The following is a 20,974-nucleotide window of genomic DNA, read 5'->3' as shown; positions in this document are numbered from 1 at the left end:
GATTAATGGCTGAAGCTCAAGTACTTCCATTTCTGCCTGCCACAAATTTCACTTGCCTATGGGTCCCAAAAATTGTTTTTAACTAAAATTCCTACAAGACAAATGTCACTCACAAAATGTTCATGAAGAACAAATGAAAAACAAATGTGAATATGACCTATGCATGTTTGGTTTCTCATTCATTGAAATGTTCATGAATAATTTTCCCCAGGATTCTCTAATGCGGCTAATTATGAGTACTTAACATAAATGAATAAAACTGCCAATAAAATGAGAAAGCTGAGAGAAGTACCTTGATATTCTCCTCTGTTATGTATTTCTCGGCTTTGTCCACAGCATTCTGTCTGATTCTGTGCAAAAATGCCTGAAGGAAGAGAAAAAGGGATTATTTTCAAATGGCTTAATACTGGTTGAGTTCACTGCTTGTGCCTTCTGGCTTTTCCCGAGCATCCAGCCACACAAGTACGATGTTCTAACACAACGAACCCATCACTTCTGAGACTTGAATCTAAACCTACCTCATGTCATTACTAGGACTCTTAGACTGAGCTTAGCATTTCAGGTACGTAAAAGGCATTTCCTTAAAGATGTTTGGTTTTTGCCCTGTGGCAAATGTCTTTCCTCAGAAGTTCCACTGACTCTTTTTGACTTAAATATCTGTTAGCACCGGCAGACCAACTTGAGGAACTGTTTGTTTATTCTCTTGAAGGCTTCCTCTCTCTCCTCTGACTTGACTTTGGGAGGCAAAATGCCTGTCTCCCATCAAGATATATGGAAGGAAAAGGACTGCAAGGAACAACAAAGGATGTTCATGTTGCAGAAGCTGAGCGCATGTCAGAGCTAGGAACTTGGGCTATGGACAATCTCAGTATACCCACAACTTGGGGAAGGGAAATGGAAACCTGCAAATAGTGCCTGGATTGCATTTTCATTTCCATTTCATTTTACTTGGACTAGTTTAAAGGTGCAGTCAAAACAACGTCAGAACTTTTCACCCTTGCCTAGGCCCCCCGACTCAGTACATCTTTGGCTGTAAAAGTCCCAATCCAATAAAAAGCTCAGGTCCAGATACAAATGGACAATGATTCCAATACCTGTCTTTAGAGTTCTGTTCAGGCTACTGCTAGTGAGGGACCGTCTGTATTTACACTGAATATATATGACCACAACATGTTTGATCCAGTTGTAAGGATTTAGCAGAGGACATTGGCGATGCAGTGATGGGGTTAAAAGCCTCCCTTAAGGTGAGGAGAAGAGAATTTTACCCTTCCCCTCCAAGGCATCCTGGCAGACACAGACAAGCACCTGCAGGGGAGGCTGACTGAGGGGGAACCCAGAGGAGGGAATCTGCTGGGATCAATTAAAGCAATCAAGACATAAAAGGGGAGAGGGTTTTGCCTGTCTGTCCTTGTTAGTGGTTTCTATACTCACCTCCTATGCAAGGGGCTGAGCCCTGGGGAGTGTTGCAAGCAGGGGAAGAAGAGGCTTTTCTTACCCTCCTGAGACGGAGGGGGATTTGTGTCATTCCTTTGTATGTATGGTACAAAGCTGTCCTGTTACTGAACGATAAAAAGCCTTTAAAAGCTGGACTCCTTCTGAGCAGCATCTATGTCAACTGATGCAGACCCAGCTAATTATTGATTCGGCTTCATGTGGAGCTGGCAACTGCCCATAACACCACAGGGAGCTGTGTTGCTGAATCAAACCTGTGGCCTGTGACTGTCTCTGCCTCTAGTTTCTTGGCTTGAAGAGTGTGAGCGTGAGCCATTTATTTGCCCTTCAGTACTGCATGGGCACCACTATATTCCTGCTCAGCCCTGGCCCTCTCTCATTTGTTACTGCTGGACCACAAGGGAGAAGAGAATCAGAAGGTGTTCAGACACTACAGGGATGGATCCCAGTACACAACTGACAATTAGATGGATGGAGAGACAGATTAGGCCCATCATATATATATAATTCCCAGAGTATGGATTCTCAAGCTGGGGTTCACAAAGAAATGTCAGGGGTCACATTTTCCCATATGGCTACATGAGAAGAGGATCCTGGCTAGATCCCAGCTAGCTGTGGGGAGTTGGGAGCAGAGTCCCAGGATGGGAAAGTTTTTGAGAACCATTATTTTTAGGGGACAGAACGTTTTTTTCCACATGACCCAGGAGCCAGTTTATAAGAACCCAGCCAATAACCTTAACCAGTAAGTTTGCTGAAGTCACCCAAAATGTTCATGTGCTTCCAGATGTCCTGGCAGCAACTGGGGAAGCCACTGGCACTGTTTGAGATGAACTGTTCAACATGATGAGCAACGGCACCAGGATCGACAGGAAGTATGGGGGGAAAGGGGGAGTATGATGCCCCCCTCCCCATCTCCAGCACTGGGTGTGATATCTGAGCACTAATTAATAGGCGTCAGATTTATATGAGACAGAAAAGCTGTTCCCCTAATTCTAAAACGATAAGCCAAGCAGGGACTCTTGGCTTGCTTTAATACAGGCTCCTCTCGCTGTTTGGAAATAACAAATCCAATTGGAATAATTAATTAATCTACACAATTAGCGAGCTCCACTGGTGACTAATATTTACCAACATCTAAGTCCCAGCAATGTATATTTCTAATAATAGAAAGCTGGTAAGAAGAAGGTGCAAATCACATTAGCTGTTACAGTCTAGTCAGTAAAAAGCAGAGCCTGTGTTAATTTAAAAAACAGCTTTTCTGTGACGCCTGTCTGAAAAGATCATTTAATATGAGTGTGAGACTGAGAGAGCGAGGGGCACACACAGAGAAAGTGAGATGAAAAAATAGCGAGACACAGAAGGAGAGAGAGAGAAAAGAAAGAGGGAAAGGCATGCTAGGGGGAAGAGAGAGAATCAGCTTTGTAGACAGACTGTCTAGTCTGTTCCAACCTTCTGATCATCTTGATGCGTATAAACAACAATCTCTCTAGTGTCTCTGAAACAAGACAGTTGTTAAATGAGATTGTTGTTGTTTTTTGTCCTAGAAACCTAATAGCCAACTTTTCAAAATGTAACCATAAAAATCTGGACTTACTGGATGCAAAACTATCTGTTCCCTGGTTTTAAATCCCTTTTCTTCTGAAATCAAAGTCTTTTGCAACAGTCACTCAGACTAAAGAAAACAATCCAAGTGGTTAAAGAACAGCCCAACAGCTAATGTTCCGTGCTGTGTTCACATGACAATGCTGCCTTCCTTCCAACCTGCTCCCAAATATGCTTGGGAAAATAAGTCCTTCTCTAGAGACATTTTGTTAAATGCTTTGAGTCAACGTTTCCCATCCTTTGCAGGTAACTCTTACCAGTTTTTACCTGGCTTAGACCACATCTGCACCAGCATCGTCTCCCATTCAGCAGTTGGCATAGGCTCAAGTGCCCGCAATACACTGATGGCAGCCAGTTCTACATATCTTCTTTAGCATCCAACATCATCAACAGTACCATCACCCTGGTACCTGGAGATGAAGAATAACTGGCTGAAGTTGAGCCCTGGCATGACAAAGGTGATGCTGGTGGGAAGAAGGGAGCACTTTGAACAACCTGCCATGTCCATAACCTCACCCTCCATTAAGGGCATCCGCTCTCTCAGCATCCAAATAGACTTCTGCTGTGGCGTCCTTCTAGATTCCTAAAGATCTGGGAATGCAAAAAATGGCCTCTTCCATCTCTGACTGGCCGGGAGTCCGTATCCCATCCAACTCTGATTTGGCCACAAAGAGCCAAACATTAGTGACCCCTTCACTTAATTAAAAAAGATTCAGTTGGTTCTGAAGTCAGCCACTGGCTACTCAGAATCCAAGGCTGCAAAGAGCCCCGGCTCCACACTCTGCACTGGCTGCACCGTGAATTCAAGGGTTTGGTCCTGATGCCTTAGACAGATTGTCAGAGGAACTGTCTCCCTCAGCACAGTCATGTTCACCTATAATAGATGTGCTTCTCTGGGATAGCAGAACCATCAATCACAAGGGCAAGACTCATAAACATAGGGAACTGAGCTTTCCATGGTGATGGAATTCATTCACACTAGGATGGCCAGGAAACTCACCCTTTCAGAATCAAAGGCAAAACTCACTTATTTGACTTGTTTTAGCCTTCCCCAAATTATAAAGAAAACGATGGGATGGTGGGGGAAGGGAGAGCAGCTTAAGACATACAGTATAAGAAAGTTATAAGTAGGGCTGCAGATTTGTCATGGTGGAAAACATGTCACAGATACTGTGATTTTCCCATTTGTCCATGACTCATCTTTGTGTCTATGATTTTAATAAACTCACCCTGCAGCAACAGCTCCTGAGGTTTTTGTTCCATGCCTTTGGCTCCCTGCTCTGTGCCTTGCCACTGGTGCGTGAAGTCACAGTGCTGCTCAGGTTTGGCCTGGCTGCCTCTCCACTGTCATGATGGAGGGCTGGCCAGGCCAAATCTGAGCAGCGCTGTGACCCCATGTGCCAGGTTGAAACACCTGGAGTGGGGATCTGGGCCCAACCTTGCAGGACAGGAGCTGCAGGAACAATCACTGCGGGGTGCATGCAGGGTGGGATCATTATCCAGCCCTCCCCAGACCCAGAACCCTCCTCCTCATTTGTTATTGCACTTTTTTAAATAAAAAATCACTTCTACTAAATTTCCCATGACTGCTCTGTGATTTTTGATTAAAAAATTCTGTGATAAATCTGCAGCCCTCGGTATAATCAAAAGTTAAACCGTGAAGATGCTCAGGTCCCATGGCAGTGAGCCTGGGATGGATGGACAGACAGTAGATAGATACTGTTCCTATTCTATCTGCCCATATACCTTGGTCTTGTGCAATCATTAGGCTGGGTTTTAGAACAGCTCAAGCTCAGTGGTGGATTGCTGCATGCACAACAGAAAAGAGAGAGGAAATAGTAGCACACCAGCACAGAGAGGTAGAGCCTAGCTCAGAACACTAGGACTACACAACGTCTAGAAGCAAATGGAGAATCACTCAAGTCAATAGCACAAGCCAGATCAGTAGGGCAGATTTTCCTTCCCCTCCTGCTTTTCTTGAAACTCAGGGTTCCTTCTTCCCTGTGTGCGTGCTAATTGCTCGGAAAACAGCCCATGGCAGAAAAACAGCCCATGGAGGATTTGTTTTTGTTTAAAATTCTGCTGCTGCATCAACATAATATTTATTTGTGCACTATGAGTCTGTGACTCGTTGCCTTAAAGGTATGCTCGCTCCCCAAACACAGTAGGCCATGTCTCATTCACCACACATCACGCATGTTTACTCAAGGTGCAAATGCCTCGCAGGATTCGTGAAAAGCTATATTAAGCAGAAGAGACTATGAAGTGAAATGTTTCCTTTCTGTACTACATCACAGGGCAAGCTGCATCATGCATCTTCATAAGGATAGGAAAAATAAGGTCCTCTCCATCCTTACACAGACTCACAGGGAAATGCACACACACTCTTGGAATATGCAAACAATAGTTACATGGATATTTTCTTTTCACCAGGCCAGATTTTTTTAATGCCTCCCTTTGCATGCAAGTCTTACGCCATTCAGTCTACTACACTGACAGTCTACTGTCACAACGGCAAGTCATTTACCTTGAATTGTGCAACTCAGAACTTCCACTGCATGTGGCATTCAGTTTAAGGCATGAATTTGGCAGACAGGAGTCTTTCACAGATGGATAATCACATTGGATTCCCTCTGAAATGGGTTCTGAGGGGTTCTTGTTGGGGCTTAAATACTTAGTCTTTGTCTCCCCTAGGAAACAAGGTGTGTTTTTACCACTTGTTAGTGAATGTGTTAACTAACACATGGTAAAATTCTAGTGTGGACAAGGCTGTTGTAGTTTTAACATGTATTAGTACGTCAAGTTAAACATACCTTAGTGTTTAGTTAAAAGGTGTTAGCTAACATGGTAAAAGGACACTTATTTTCCTAGTGTGTACATGCCCTTATACTCAGCTATCTTCCCATCTCCCCGTTTTCCCCCACAAACCACTAAGAAGGCTTGTTAAAACCACACTCCACGAACTTTTCACTCCCAGCCCTCAACAATACTAACTTCCAGACAAAGTATCATTGCAACCACATTCAAAACTGAGTAACACTTAAGAAACTAGCCCTATCCTAAAAAGAACAGCACAGTGTTTGGAGTTAGCAGAGTACCTGGATTAGCAGATGCTGCATCCCTTGCATTAGCAGCTCAAGTGTCAGCTGCACTCGAATGTCAACCCCTCCACACCTGATGGGCCAGCTAGCTCCAGTTTGAAGCACCACTTCCTTCGAGCTAGGACTGATCTACACTACAAAGTTCTGCCAGCACAGCTATGTTGGCTAGGGAGGTAAAAACTTCACACCCCCATAGGAGACATAATTATGCTGGCAGAACCCCCACGGTAGACGCAACTACACAGCTAGGCCGACATAGGCTCTGTAGTGTAGACATGACACTACAGATTTTTGTGTGTGGATGGGAGTCAGGTTAGAGGTCAAACTTGAGTTATAGCTCTAGCTAATAATGCAGTGACAACAAGTGTTACATGACTACATGAAATATACAAAGCAAGGACAGGCTCTCACCCACTCTAAACTCAGTGATCGCAAACTAGAAATAAAAACAAGGAGTGGACGACACAGTCGAAAACAAAGTGGGAATGACTCTGTAATCAAAACAACAGAGCAGAGATTGCAACGAGACACATGCTCAACTTCCCTACCCAAAATTCAAAACATACTTCCTCAAATGTTCAGGAATAGAAAGAGATTTCCAAGTAAATACAAGGAAGAGAAGCTGTGCATAACTCAGGGAGAAATGAAAAAGGGAACAGAAACAGCCAAACGGCATGGGACAGCCCACGACCAAATCAGCAATAAACAGTATCTGAAAGTGCAGTATTATGAAGCCTGTTCCCTAGACAGGTAGCTGATGCCATATATTGGCTTGGATTGATATTTGACAGACTATTTTTTAACTTTGGTAATACTCAGGTTTGAATTAAGGCAACCCAGCATCCTAGCCAACTCCTTATGCCTCCTCATGGCCCCACTCCAGCTATGGGGGTGGGGGGAGATGAGCAAGTTTCAGAGTTAAGATAAAGGGGCAAATTCACACTTCCTGGAGCTATTGTTTCAGGCTTCTGCAAACTCAGACATGCATCAGTTACACTCAGGCAGGGGCGACCCATGCCCTGCCAATAGTGAGGGGGCGGAGTGAGGGCAGCCGGCTTCAGCAGTGCTACTGAGCATGCTCAGTCCATGTGAGCATGCTCAGTACAAGCCAAGCAGCAAATTGGGAGGGGAGGAGGCGGCTGGCGGGGGTGCGACCCTGCCCACCCCTCCCCCCACATATCCCCTCTGGTGCAGGTCACATTTCAAGCTTTTCTTTGCATCTATGAGGAAACAGAAACACATTTTTCAAATGAAAGTTGAGATTCTGATCTCATCATGTGCTTTCAGAAAGTGGAGCCCTCATCACAGGCCTGCAGTTTCTATACCTTAATCTGGCCCTGGCAATGCTGGGAATAACTTCTCATTCCCATAAAAACCCTGTATTTGAATGTACAACACCTCCTTTCTCTTCTCATTGCTTCGGTGAGCACTGCCACTGCCCTTGGGTCTGCGCTTCGGATCAACTGGGACACCAAATTGACACTGTTATAACTCAATTGTCTTCAATGCAGTTGCTCACAACCTTTTTGGGAACATGGATATATTAAAATATTTGGATGGTTTCAAATGAACATTTGGTGAAATCTGGGCTTTGAATTCAGGTGCATCCTAGTTCAAGCTGCTTAACTGCTAGCCCTCAGCCTCAGCAGAGTGCTCACATTCTTCTAGTGTGGATTAGATGCACAAATCATAACCAATCACCCTGCAGAAATTACAGGAAACATGAACATCCTTCATCCTCCATGTGACAAACACTCTGTGATATACAGATCTGTGCTTAAGTCTCAACCACAACATAGTAAATAATCTCAGGATAATTTAAACAATGACTGCACTGGGGCTATTTCCAAATATTTCAATCTGATATGAGACATATTTTCATATTAGCACATTCAAACTAAATATATAGGTCTAAGGAAAACCAGGTCTTTGGGTACTTCTTTCTAAGCATATTGAAAACAACCTAAAGAAAGAACTTTGATGAAAGAAACTCTGCTACAGTTCCCAGTCATATTCAATCAGAAATCAAGTAATTACAATTGGAGATGGAATTGTTCTCCTCTTGGTCACTTCTAAACTTTTCCATAGTGTTATGTGCTGTTAAAAAGCTACTGAGTTCCACCCAAGAGGAAGCTGGATTTTAGTAATGAATAAAGTGATTCCTGTCTATATATAGACAGTATGGTTTGTAAAACTATTTGGGCTACTTCAGGATGAAAGCCAGAATATCAATGTAAGATATTGGGCTTTATTCAATTTTCACATATACAGGTTTTACATGGTGCAACTCCATTTACACCGGTGTAAATCAGGAGCAACTCCACTGATGTCAATGAAATTACGCCAATGTAAAACTGGTGTGAGATCAAAACTATTTATTATTATAATTTACTATCATGCCTCTTATATTGCAGATAATACTGCAGCGATTTATTGTGTTAATTGCAGAATTACTGACTGCTGATATTTAGGCTTTCATCATGAGAAAATTAAAATCAGCAATTTCTGGTAAAGGAAGAAAAGAACTTAAGTACCATCATACAAGCATATTGTCAAGAAATACTTATGTGCAGCATTTGCCCATATGAAGACCATTTTCCATCTCTTTTTGAAACAATGAACAGTCACAGCTGAAAGGAAGAATGAAGCTTTAAGAAAGGGTTCAGATCTAATTAATTCATCTGCAAACAGCTAAATGAGGCAGAGGTGTTTAGTGACAGGAAATAACTTCACAATGTTCTCTATTGCCCTAATTGTGTGCTTCCTGTGTATTACGTTGGCTTCAAACTCTCAAACCTCACTGGCACATATTTATATTTTGACCTAATCTCTGAAGAGGAACTGAAATGCTAATGACCTGGAAATGATAAAGAAGGAGAAGTAGAATAAAAGCTATGTATTATTTAAAAAAAACCCTGCAATAGCCCAGTCAGTGCCTGGATCTCTGAACTGAGGACCGGCATTACTGCTTTTTTCTCAGTAGAATATCAAATCAGCTTTTCTATACAGTGTTTTCAAAAGGGCACTTTTTCTTCAAATGTAAAAGCACCTGCATAACACTGGGCTTTGTTAGACATGTGATGAGGCGGATTAATAGTAATAATCACTTGTGCTTTGTGCTGTACATTTCACCATCCTTTGCAGGCATGTAAGAAGATCTCTGTGTTATGTGCAGAATTCTACCCAGAAGGACATTGTCTCTTTCTTGCTAACGTACACTCTTTGTCTCCTCTATTATGAACCTCTTGCACATTTTAAGAACATGGACGTTAGCACAAATAGGGTTACCAGGTTTCTGGTTTTCGACCGGAATGCCAGGTCAAAAAGAGACCCTGGCAGCTCCCGTCAGCACTGCTGACCAGGCTGTTAAAACTCTGGTCGGCAGCGCAGTGGGTCTAAGGCAGGCTCTGTGCCTGCCATGGCTCTGCGCAGCTCCCGGAAGCAGCAGCATGTCTCCCCTCCAACTTCTATGCATAGGGGCAGGCAGGGGGCTCTGGCATGCTGCCCCCACTGCAAGCGCCAGCTTTGCAGCTCCCATTAGCTGAGAACCGCAGCCAATGGGAGCTGCGGGGGCGGTACATGCGGACGACGCAGTGCACATTGCCGCCTGGCTGTATCTTCCTGTAGGAGCTGGAGTGGGGACATGCTACTGCTTTTGGGAGCTGCTTGAGGTAAGCATCACCCACAGCCTGTACCTCTGACCCCCTCCTGTACCCCAACCACCTGCCCCAGTCCTGATCCCCCTCCCACCCACCAAACCCCTCGATCCCAGCCCGGAGCACCATCCTGCACCCAAAACCCCTCATCCCCAGCCCCACCCCAGAGTCTGCACCCCCAGCTGGAGCCATCACCTCCCCACCCCCTGCATCCCAACTCCCTGCCTCAGCCCAGAGCCCCCTCCCATACTCCAAACCCCTCATCCCTGGTCTCAGCCTGCACCCCCAGCTGGAGCCAAAGCCCCCTCCCGCATCCCAAACCAAAGCCCCCTCCCGCACCCTGAACTCCTCATTTCTGGCCCCACTTCAGAGCCTGCACCCCCAGCTGGAGCCCTCACCACCTACTGCATCCCAACCTCCTGAGCCAGCCCAGTGAAAATGAGCAAGTGAGTGAGGGTGGGAAGATAGAGCAACAGAGGGAGGGTGGATGGAGTGAGTAGGGGCAGGGCCTTGGAGAAGGGGTGAGGAGGGAGCAGGGCAATGGTGTTCGCTTTTGTGTTGAGTAGAAAGTTGGCAACCCTAAGAGCAACCTAAGGAACAAATCATCTGCTCCTATGAAAGGCTGTGTGAACATTTTTAAAAGGTAGCCCTCCTGTGGAACTGGATAGACCACTAGAAAACAAACGCCAGAGGCAACAGAGGCAACAGCTGCCTCTCCGAACAAACACAGGGAGAAGTAAAGTAAATACTGCTAGGGTTCCCCGGAGACCTGTCAAGTCAGGCTTACCTCCTCAGATCGGTAAAAAATAACTGTGTCTATATGTATTACAAAACACACACTGGTACCTACAATCTGATAAATATGAATTAAGCCCAGACACTGGCTACAAAAAACCTTGTGCTTCCACTTTTTAACGCAATATATGGGGAATCCCAATGAGGGCTGTGTGCACTGTGGAAAAGAACAGCTGTTTAAAATCCAGAAGTGTATGAATAAATTGAAGGGTTATTTCTTTATATTTTGGAAGTGAGAAGTGGCTGCTGCTTACACAAGCCAAATCCTTGATAGCATGGCATTTATCCTTTCACTTAACTAATCCTGCATCAACAGGACCACCCGAATATTAAAATGGACGACTGACTTGTCTAACATGTCTAACTGTAAGTGGGTATCATGCTGTATAACACAGAAGGTAATCGCAAAAAGAAAAGGAGTACTTGTGGCACCTTAGAGACTAACAAATTTATCTGAGCATAAGCTTTCGTGAGCTACAGCTCACTTCATTGGATGCATTCAGTCACGAATGAGTCACGTGAGTCAGTAGCTCATGAAAGCTTATGCTCAAATAAATTTGTTAGTCTCTAAGGTGCCACAAGTACTCCTTTTCTTTTTGCGAATACAGACTAACACGGCTGCTACTCTAAAACAGAAGATAATAAAAAGGATTGCAAAATATAAGTATTGCATAGGGCTGGAATTTTCAGTGGAGCTCAGGGGAGTTAGGCACTCAAATCCCATTTTACTCCCTTAGGCTCAGTTGTAAATCTCAGCTGACGTGTCTGGATTGTGTCAGCAAGTCATTAAGTACCCAATGCTGGCTTGCCTGGATGGTACCAATCTCATAGTTTGTGCATGTACAAAATTCCAGGGCAACTAGTGAAATGTAAGAGAATCAGCTCAACCCATGATCCACTGTCTCTCAGCATGTATGGGTGACAGCACTGTGGCTCTGGAAGTAGCAACTGGGAGTGTGATGCCTGCAACATGAATATGCATACACATGGACATTCTCTGTAGAGCCCTGCTCTGGATCTAGGACATGTGAATTTTTGTTATCTCACCTAGCATAGCTTCCTGGGGAAAATCATTTACAGAGCAGGTTTGAAAAGGACCCAGCGTGTGTCTACATTTCCATTATACTAATGTTTACACCTGAAAACTGCAAAAAGTGAACAAAAGCCATTCATGCCTTGGTAGGAAAAAAATGGGGAGTGAGAGCAACATGTGGCCTGTCTGACACTGCAGAGAGAGGGAGAGATTCCTTTCTTATGGAGAGTTTGTTTTCATTTAAATGATAAAGACTACTTCTTGAAGTGACAGACAGTTGTTGCTGCAAACCGGCTTATTGCCACTTCTGTACCTTTGCCGTGACCTCTACTGAAATCCTCTTGGCTGTCACCACCTCCTGCCTTTGCACTGCAGCTTCCACCTGGCTTCTCCAAGTCCCAGCTCCACAGGCTGCTGTGTCTGTAGACTGCTGCTGCTGCCCATGTTCTTCAATGTACAAAGAAGCGAGGCCAGAGCAATCCCATCCTCAGGCAGCACTAAGGGCTTTCCATTCATTTTGAAAATTGCCACCTTCATTTTTAAAACCCTTCATGGACATGCTCCAGCATACCTCATGTCCCTCCCCTCCCCACCAATCTAACATCACTCACTCAAACCCCTACACGTAATCTCACCACTTTGGTGAAAGAGTCTTCTCCTTCTCCTGCCATCTGGGTTAGCCTTCCTATATATTTCCATCTCATTGCTACTCCAGCTCATTTCTGATCTCACGTGAAAACATACCAGCTGGTATTTTCAAAGGAGGCTGTGTGCCTAACTTCCCTAGGCTCCTTTGAAAATTCCATACAACTGCTGTCCCTTTCCAAGGCCTCTTAATTTCTCTCTCCCTATGCTTCTATCATTGGTTTATTTTGATGTTTTTGCTGCATCACTTAACTCGGCAAAGTGCTTTAGGGTGCCGTTTACATGAAAGGTGCATTGTATTCTGTCCCTCTTTTAGGTGGTTTATGACACCATAGGGCCAGATCCTGAGGACCTTACTCGGGGTTTATTCAGCCTTTACTCTGACTTCAGTGGGAGTTTGCCAAATCCTGAAGGCCTTACTCGGTGTTTATTCAGCCTTTACTCTGACTTCAGTGGGAGTAAGGGCTGAGTAAATACTGCGTAAAGATCTCAGGAGGTGACCCATATTACCTAAACTCTCACTGAACCCATACCTGAAAGGGGGCTGCAGACTAAAGCCAATTCTAGCCCACTGAAGTTTGTTCAGTTAAACAGAGCCCATCGGTACCAAGAAATTCTGAACCATTTTCCAGTATATGTTACATTACTCCATTCTCCAGGGGAAGGTTCAAGCATCAGAGTGTCCACAAACATCAAAAGGTGCTAAAGTCAGGTTTGGAGGAGGACCCACACACACAGCAGTGTCCAGATGTTAAACTGACGCATACCAAACTGTTGGACCCTCTTGAGTTTATGTTCTGATTGCAAAGCTGTTGCTGACTTCTGACCTAACTAAAGAACTGAGATGATGGGGAGATGACTGTCTCCAACATCTCTCTCTCTCTCTCTCTCCCCCTCTGCTCTTTCTCTTCCTAGTGATTCTTTCTTAGTCAGAATATCAAATACTTCACAGGGAAGTCTGAAATTTTTTTAGGGTAAAATCCTATCTCATTGAAGTCAATGGGGTTTTCACATTGATTTCAGTGGGGGCAGGATTTCACCCTCCTGGGTGTTCCCACAATGTGGAAGGGTCATTTCTGCTGAACAGAAATAAACCAGTGGGCCAGATGAAAACCTGCAGAAATCCGTGAAAGAGCCCAGCCTATCCTTGCAGACATTGTGCTCTGGCTCCAAGAAGCACTCCCTGATCATTTCAAAGCTGAAGAGAAGTTGTTCAGGGGTTCATGCAAACATAAGGGCCAGATGCGCAGCTGAGGTAATTAACTGTAGCCCCACTTCAGCAAAACCAAATTACACAGCTGAGACTCTGGCCATCGGTCTTCAGATTCCCACACCCCAAGTTTCACTTTGATTTTCAAATGCAGAGGAAAGCTCAGAGTTAGTTGAAACAGGTGAGATTCTGTATGTTTCCACCAGTTTTACCACCAAGTTTACACAGTTTCCATGCACAGTCATCGTTCAATGCAGGCTTGCTCCAGAGTCTCATGAACCTGGGTGACCCACAAACCAGCTCTATGCTTTAAGCATGTAACAAAATCCTAAACGGAGCACATTCACCTGGTTTTGTATTTCATTAGGAACATATTGCTCAAATCTAATTATCATATGGTTAGAGGGTCACTGAAGTAGCTTAGGTTCCAAACTGGATCTTAATATTGAGATCCTGCTGTGGGGCATACTCTCTATGAGCCATTTTTTCAAGGAGGCCTCACCCTGGTCTCTATTTGTGTGTATGCAAATATGTAATGAGCTGCATTCACAGTTTTGTGTGCTCTATCATTTGCAAGCCCAAATGGTAACATTTATGAGTCAGGCACCCAATTGCCCACACAAAATGCATATGCATTTGTGCATCTACTTTGCATGTGCAACTACTGTACTGTTCTAAGGTCACCTTTATGGTACACAAAAAAACCAGGCCACCAGTTCTGTACTTTGATCTTTGTACTAGATTTTAAAAGGACCCAGAAAGATAAAATGATGGAACACAGAGCGCGGTTTCTGTTGTATTTTTTGAGCTGCTGTATTACAAAGCTAAAAAGGAACTAAGTAAAATTTTAAACTGGAGCAGACATTTCCATCTGGAGGGATTTCCCCCAGGACACAATTACCCGTGCAAGGGGTTCTTGTTAGTCAAACTTTAGTGTTGATATAGAGAGGATAGCCTCGGAGTCTGTACATGCCCTCTACAGCCAGAGAGCTGGTCTTAGAATTTGGCAACAGTTGCCACGAATCCACTTCAAACAATCTGCTGAATTCCAATGAAGGTATATGGGGCACCAGAGTTTAAATAGCAAGTGTTAATGACTGAAGTTAACAACCCTCTGCTCCCCGTATACACTCTGAACAGTGGTGCAGGAATGTATCTATGGGACTTACATTGGTGGAGTTAATGTTTCTGAACTAGCCCATCCTAACATAAATCTCTTCAGTAACAGCAGCCCCTCTAGTTAGTTCTCCTCAGAATCATGTCAGCATGGCACAGCATCTGTCAGTTCACTACCAAGGGTTATAAAGACTTCTGGGATATTTGAAAAGTCCCTTCAAAGCTGGCGACCGGAGTTCCAGTGCTGAACACAAATGTTATAACTTCTGGTCTTCGGCGCTTCAAATATCCTGCCAGGAGAACTTTGCTAAGCGGCCGTGATGTGACAGCAGGGAGCTCAGCTTTCTTTGGAAGCAGCACAAACCCCACAAAGGGCTATGACAAGCTGGGATTCTCACCATCAGAGCCTAACACGAGAAGCTGTTTCTCTGCGGCCTGTGAGCAATTTCCAAGAAGTGCAGACATATGGAAAAATCTGTGATCTGGTGAAAAGGGCAAAAGCAGGAGTGATGCCACAGAGTCCCAGGAGGTGTGATGGGATTAGAACAGTCCCAAACTACCTATATGGAAGGCAGGATAGGCTGCCTCCCCTGGCATCTGGGAGATAAACTCTCTCCCCTCCACTTCTATGCCCCCGAGAGTGTGCAGTTAATACACTTTGGGCTGCTTTCAAAAAGCAAAATGCATGTTGAGCTTTCCCTGCTGTGGATTCTTCCAGCTCATAAAACAAGCAATACTTGTGGCACCTTAGAGACTAACCAAGGTGCCACAAGTACTCCTTTTCTTTTTGCAAATACAGACTAACACGGCTGTTACTCTGAAATAAAACAAGCAGTCAGTGCATGTGTGTCTGTCAGCTGCAGGATTAACCTGCTCAGGATAAATGGAAAAGAAACTGAATCCAGAGGAAGACACGTATCAAAATCCCCCTAAGAGCTAAGAATATAGGGGCTGATCCTGCTCCCACTGAACTCAAGAAACCCAACATCGGATCCTTAGTTAGGGTTTTCAGGGAGGGAGGAGTGTCTGAGTTTAAATTAATACTCCCTTCTACAGCTTGCTTACAAATGCAACAATTTGTCTGAAAGTTCCCGCTTCCCCCTCCCTTTATTTGGCTGGAAATGAGGACAGAAAGAGTTAACTGTGTTGTTGTTTTTTCTTAAGGTGCAACTTTGGCCAAGTCAAACAGCTAGTCTGAAAGATTTCAATGTACAGTGAAATATTTCTGTTTTATTTGCTTTTTCATATTTATTTTGCAAACCACTGGTCCCTGTGGCAGGGTTCTCGGCTCTCAATCCCAACACAGATTTGCTCACTTCCATGGCAATTACTGTGGCAAACTTCAGCTGAAGTTCCCCACCATTCCTCCTAGGCCTGGCACTAAGGACAGCACTCATTTGTTGTTCTTGTCCCAACATCTAGCCAGCAGGAGGTGCTCACAAGCAGCACAACTACTGCTACAGGGTCTCACCCATCCATTGCTGTGATCAGATGTCACCAGTCAACATAGAACTAATTTCTAAGCTACTTCTAGAAATAGGATATAGTATATCCTGTCATAGAAATGTCCAGCCTTGCTTGTGCCTTGTACAGTAAGTGTGTTCACCTGAAATTATCAATATATTTATGTGGGACTGTTTCTTTTTCTCTAGGGAAGATCAACCCTGAATTACAAGCTGCGATAGGCAGGTCATTGACAAATAATCAAAGCCTGTAGGAGCCAAGGGCAGATATACATAATGGAGTGCTTTACAAATATTGACTTCAGTAAGCCCTACAACACCCCTGTGAGGCAAGTAGTAGTAATCTCCATTTTGCAAACGAGGAAAGCTTAATGGACTTGCTCAAGGCCACACATGGAGTTAGTACCAGAGATAGGAAGTTTCTGATTCCCAGGCTTGTGATAAGACCATCAAATCACATCTTTGTCTCTAAATAAGGTAAAAACTTAGGTAGAGTTAAACAAGCCCTTTCCCTTCTTCAAACACTGATGCCTCCTCACTCCACTCACTATTCCAACACACCCACGGTGAGCCTGGCTCCTCTGAAGTCAATTGGGAGTTTTGTCATTGATTGCAACGGAGGTAGGGTTCAGGACTGGTACTTCCATTTCTAGAGAATGAAGACAGGAAGTCTTCTGTGTTTAACTAAAACTCAATTGTCAATAAAGCTGTTTATGTAAATCATCTTTAAAAGAAACATAATCTCTTTATAGTTTCAGAGTTAGAAAATAAAGGGCCAGATTTTGAAAGGCTCTGTTTTGCATACTCATAACTTCTGAAGCTCGCACCCAAGTTGTGAGTTGTGCATACAGATCCTGGGACTTGCATGCATGTGACTCAGGCCACATGCAAAATTGCACCTCTCAAAATCTGGCCTGGAGGTGGTTTAGTTTTCCAGCAAATAAGTTTCTTTATATGCAGGTTTTAAAAAAGGAATTAAAAGAACAAGCCTCACAAGCCTCAAAGCCACATTTGATGTCATTAGCAGGAACAAACAGTTCACTAATGAAAAACTGCCTGATGCTAGTGCAGTCACTGAACTGAGCTGCATTCTTTACTGAGCCCAACACAGCAGTGTCTCAGATCTCGCCTTCGGGGGAACAGTTAGCCATTTGAGTGCACTGGGGCACAGTGATGTGGAAATCACTATCACAAAAGTCAGCCCTTTATTTACCTCTTGGCACAAGGTCCCTGCACCACAGACTGGAAGATGCCTGTGCATGTCAGCAGCCTGCACTTCCACAAGAATAATGTGGTCAATGAAAATAATGCAGAGTTGGACAAACAGACAGCATAAAATCCTCACAACACTGTGAAATGTGGCCCCAAATTCTGAACCAATCCAAAAATCTTCCTGGGGGTGAATTGCGCAGATTGGTTTTTTCCTCTTTTCACAGCTGCCTTTGCATCCCTAAATTCCATATAAAAAAGCAAGCATCAAAATGCTGTGAGAGACAAGCTCATCTACAAGGTTCTCCAGATCACAGAACACACCAGCATATCTCACAAGAAAGCTTGTTCCTGTGAGATTTCCTGCCCAGTTTTACAGATTTAAGAAGTCTGGATTGTTCAGAGAATCATGTACAATTTGGGGTGCTTACCGAGACCCAAATTCAGAAAGCTGTCCCGTGCCTCCCAAAAAAAACAGGAAACAATGTGTCATTTTGCCTGATCAGAGAGCTAGACAAGAGCACAATCTAAATATCTGCTGCCCCACTCCCCCAAACCCACAAAAAGCTAGGTTTCATAGTTCCCCTTACCATATTTGTTTTGTCTTGCTGATTCCTTCTCATTGCAGCATTTCTTCCCTGCATACATGTTCTTGCAGAACACAATCATATCACACACAGCCTCCAATGCCCACTTCCTCTGAATCAGGGCAAAGAATCACACCATTATGTTTTAAACATAATGGGGAAGTTAAGAAGCTTGCTAGCGTAACCTGACCTGAAAGCAGTGGCGGGCCGGGACACTTGTAATAAGGCATGCAATTCTACATGTGCATTTGGGGACCGGACAGAATCGTCCTGAAGGCACAGCCAGTTGGAAATCATATTCAGGGCTTCCCTGGGCATGCAATGCACACCACTACCTGAAATGCACCAGCAAGTCGGCTGCCCTCCCCAGCATTCCCGTCGCCTCAGACTACATTCAAACATTTAGCAGGGCGTATTAGTTCCACCCTTGGTATCCCACAGGACGTTTGGGGTTCCATCTGCCATTATACAGACTGTATGAAGAGGTCACCCTCACCCCAGGCAGTCTAGAATCCACAGCTTAAAGGCCTTGTGCTGTGTATGCATAGGCATGTGTTAAAAATGTGCAAGCATTTGTGTGCCTAATTTATGAGAACATACTACACATGTGGCTTGCTACTGCAGTAAATGCACCCTCAAATGCAGCTCTAACCATGCCCCCAAGGTATTTGTGTGTACTTTCTGTACTGCGGATAGAAAGAGGTCAATAAATATATTAAAAGAGCTGGTCAAATTTTATTGACAAAAAATGGCTTTTTGACCAAAATGGAAATTTTCCCAGAACATTTTTATTTGGGTCAAAATCTTCTGAACAGAAGAAACCAAAATCATTTTGAAAAGTTAAATATTTTTGGTTTTCAGTTTTGGTCTTTCATGGGCAAACTAACAAATTTGCACTGGATATTTTGGGGAAAAAATGTTTTTACAGTATGTCCTGTGCAATATAATTGGCAGTTTTCAGTTTTCAACCAGCTCTATGGAAAAAACTTAGCTGGCTCTGATGGTGGTTATTTATTGTTCAGTCAGGGTGATTAAGGGCCTTTTGTGTTTAGTGCCCCATCATGGGCATTTTCCTCCACTGCCCTTGGCATGAGGGCTATGCTATGATGTGAATCTGAATATGATCAGGTTCCAGGGGGGATGGGGAAGAGGGGTTTTCCTAATATTTCCAGGCCTTCCTACATTCCAGAGTGACCTCTTTCCCCCCCTTCCCTATAACCTTATTTTCCATATTTATATTACATTGCATGCTACTCATAAAATACTTCAGTAAAGCCCCAATGGCAGATTCTGATCTCACACACACCAAGTTTTCTTTCCTTCATGTGATGGCAACTGAGTTTCACCAGTGTAAGATGAGAATCAGGGCCTGAGATTCCTCCCTGGGCTAGCGTTTCTGCAGCCAGTGCTCTTCCCAGCAGTGGTGCTGGCTGTATCCGCCTCTGTACTATCCACGTTGCTGGTAGGAATAGCTCAGCAGCGGTTCAAGGCACCTATTGCCAGGACAGGCCTCTGAAATTGGGACAGCCACTATGAAAACAGACTATTTGACAACCTAGATTTGAAGGTAGGATTATCCAGGGCTTTGGGACCCCAAAATATGAAGCCTTAAGAATGGCCCCTGCTAAGAAAGGCACATTGACCATTCAGCCTATGTGCCAATGAACTGACTGGCTGTACTAAGCAGCCCATTCATTCAGGCTGCCATTTTCCCGCCTGAGCTGCCCTTTCATTAGCTGCTGAATAGTAGCACCTAATTTCTGGCCAAGAAATGCACACAAGGAGTTCCCTTTGGAGCTGACACCCCTGCCATTCATCCTATCTGTCACTGTGGGAGCTCTCCATCCAAGACTATCAAGCATCCTCAGCCACCCCAAATGCTGCCTGCACTACATTCCCCACATGCTCCTTCCTTACCAGCCCACAGAACAAACTCATGAATGTGCTGCCAAAGCCCAGGTCTCCCACCACAGTGTCCTGGGCCAAGGCAAATAGCTCATTTAACACTTCATCCACCAAGTTTACACACTGGATTGAATTTAGTCTTTGCAAGAGTCCTAACGGCATCTGTAAATTCAGCTGAGTGCCAGTCACTGAGGGCTCACACAGAACAGAGCAGAGACTTTATTTGCAATAAGATGCTGAGAGTGGAAAAAAGACCCCAGAATTTAATAAAAGCAACACTCAGAGATTGCCAGTGACTTGTGGTGCATCTGCTGAGATGGTCAGAATTCCCTATATAAAAATGGACTTTCAAGGCCTGCCAGTTTAATTAATTCTCCTTCTTTTCATCAGCATTTTGAATTGAAACAGTAACCAATTTTACTATAAAAATATAATATAATAAAATAAATAAGACTGGCTGTTAAGTGTGAGATCCTGATTTGTAGGGTGACCGGATAGCAACTGTAAAAAAACGGGACAGGGGGTGGGGGGTAATAGGCACCTATATAAGAAAAAGTCCCAAAAAACGGGACTGTCCCTATAAAAACGGGACGTCTGGTCACCCTAATGATTTGTAAGAAATAGATTCTGCTATTGGGTGCATTTGCACAGGGTTACGGGGCACACAACACACCCAATTTGCCTCTCCAACCACAATTATCATGCAGGTCAATTTAATGGCCTCCTCCATTCCCTTGCATGGAGAAGCAGTGCTTCTACACAATTCCTCCCCACACTTGTCTAATGTGGTGAGAAACCTACTTCTGTTTCAACCTGCTCTTACCACTGCTGCAGCTAAACACAGTTCTAAAGCCTTGTCTAGATTAGGATTTAAAGAGTGACAGTAGATTGAATTAGTTCTTCTAACACCTTCTAAAACACAAGTCAATACAAAGCAATTCTACTTCAGAACATGTTAAACTATTCAAGTTTAAAGGGGAAGGGGGGAGTTTAGAAAGGTTTGTCTTGACTAGAGCTTAGAAGGTGGTAATTAGATAACATCACACCTTTAAATCCTAGTCTGGATAAAGTAAAATGATTTGGCCAGTCCATATAGATAAGGCCTCATGGTTTGTCTGCATTTGTTTACTGTAGTGTAGACCAGCCTTTGGACTGTAATGTAAATGCAGAGGCATAATGGTTTTACTATAACATCCTGCA

The 20,974-nt window shown here is 44.0% G+C and overlaps 1 protein-coding gene across 3 annotated transcripts in view; it reads right to left on the bottom strand.

Annotated features, from left to right (window-relative positions):
• PREX1 (phosphatidylinositol-3,4,5-trisphosphate dependent Rac exchange factor 1) overlaps window positions 1-20,974 on the bottom strand; it is a 221,193-nt gene that overhangs the window by 127,628 nt on the left and 72,591 nt on the right. For all 3 annotated transcript variants that reach the window (XM_074970042.1, XM_074970041.1, XM_074970040.1), the window contains exon 2: window positions 293-364. In XM_074970042.1, coding sequence (XP_074826143.1) covers window positions 293-364 — 72 coding nt within the window. The remainder of the gene's footprint in view (window positions 1-292; window positions 365-20,974) is intronic.

The sequence above is a fragment of the Natator depressus genome, chromosome 13 (assembly GCF_965152275.1).
Source record: "Natator depressus isolate rNatDep1 chromosome 13, rNatDep2.hap1, whole genome shotgun sequence".
Lineage (NCBI taxonomy): Eukaryota > Metazoa > Chordata > Testudines > Cheloniidae > Natator > Natator depressus.
This window is presented reverse-complemented; position numbering and strand designations above follow the sequence as displayed.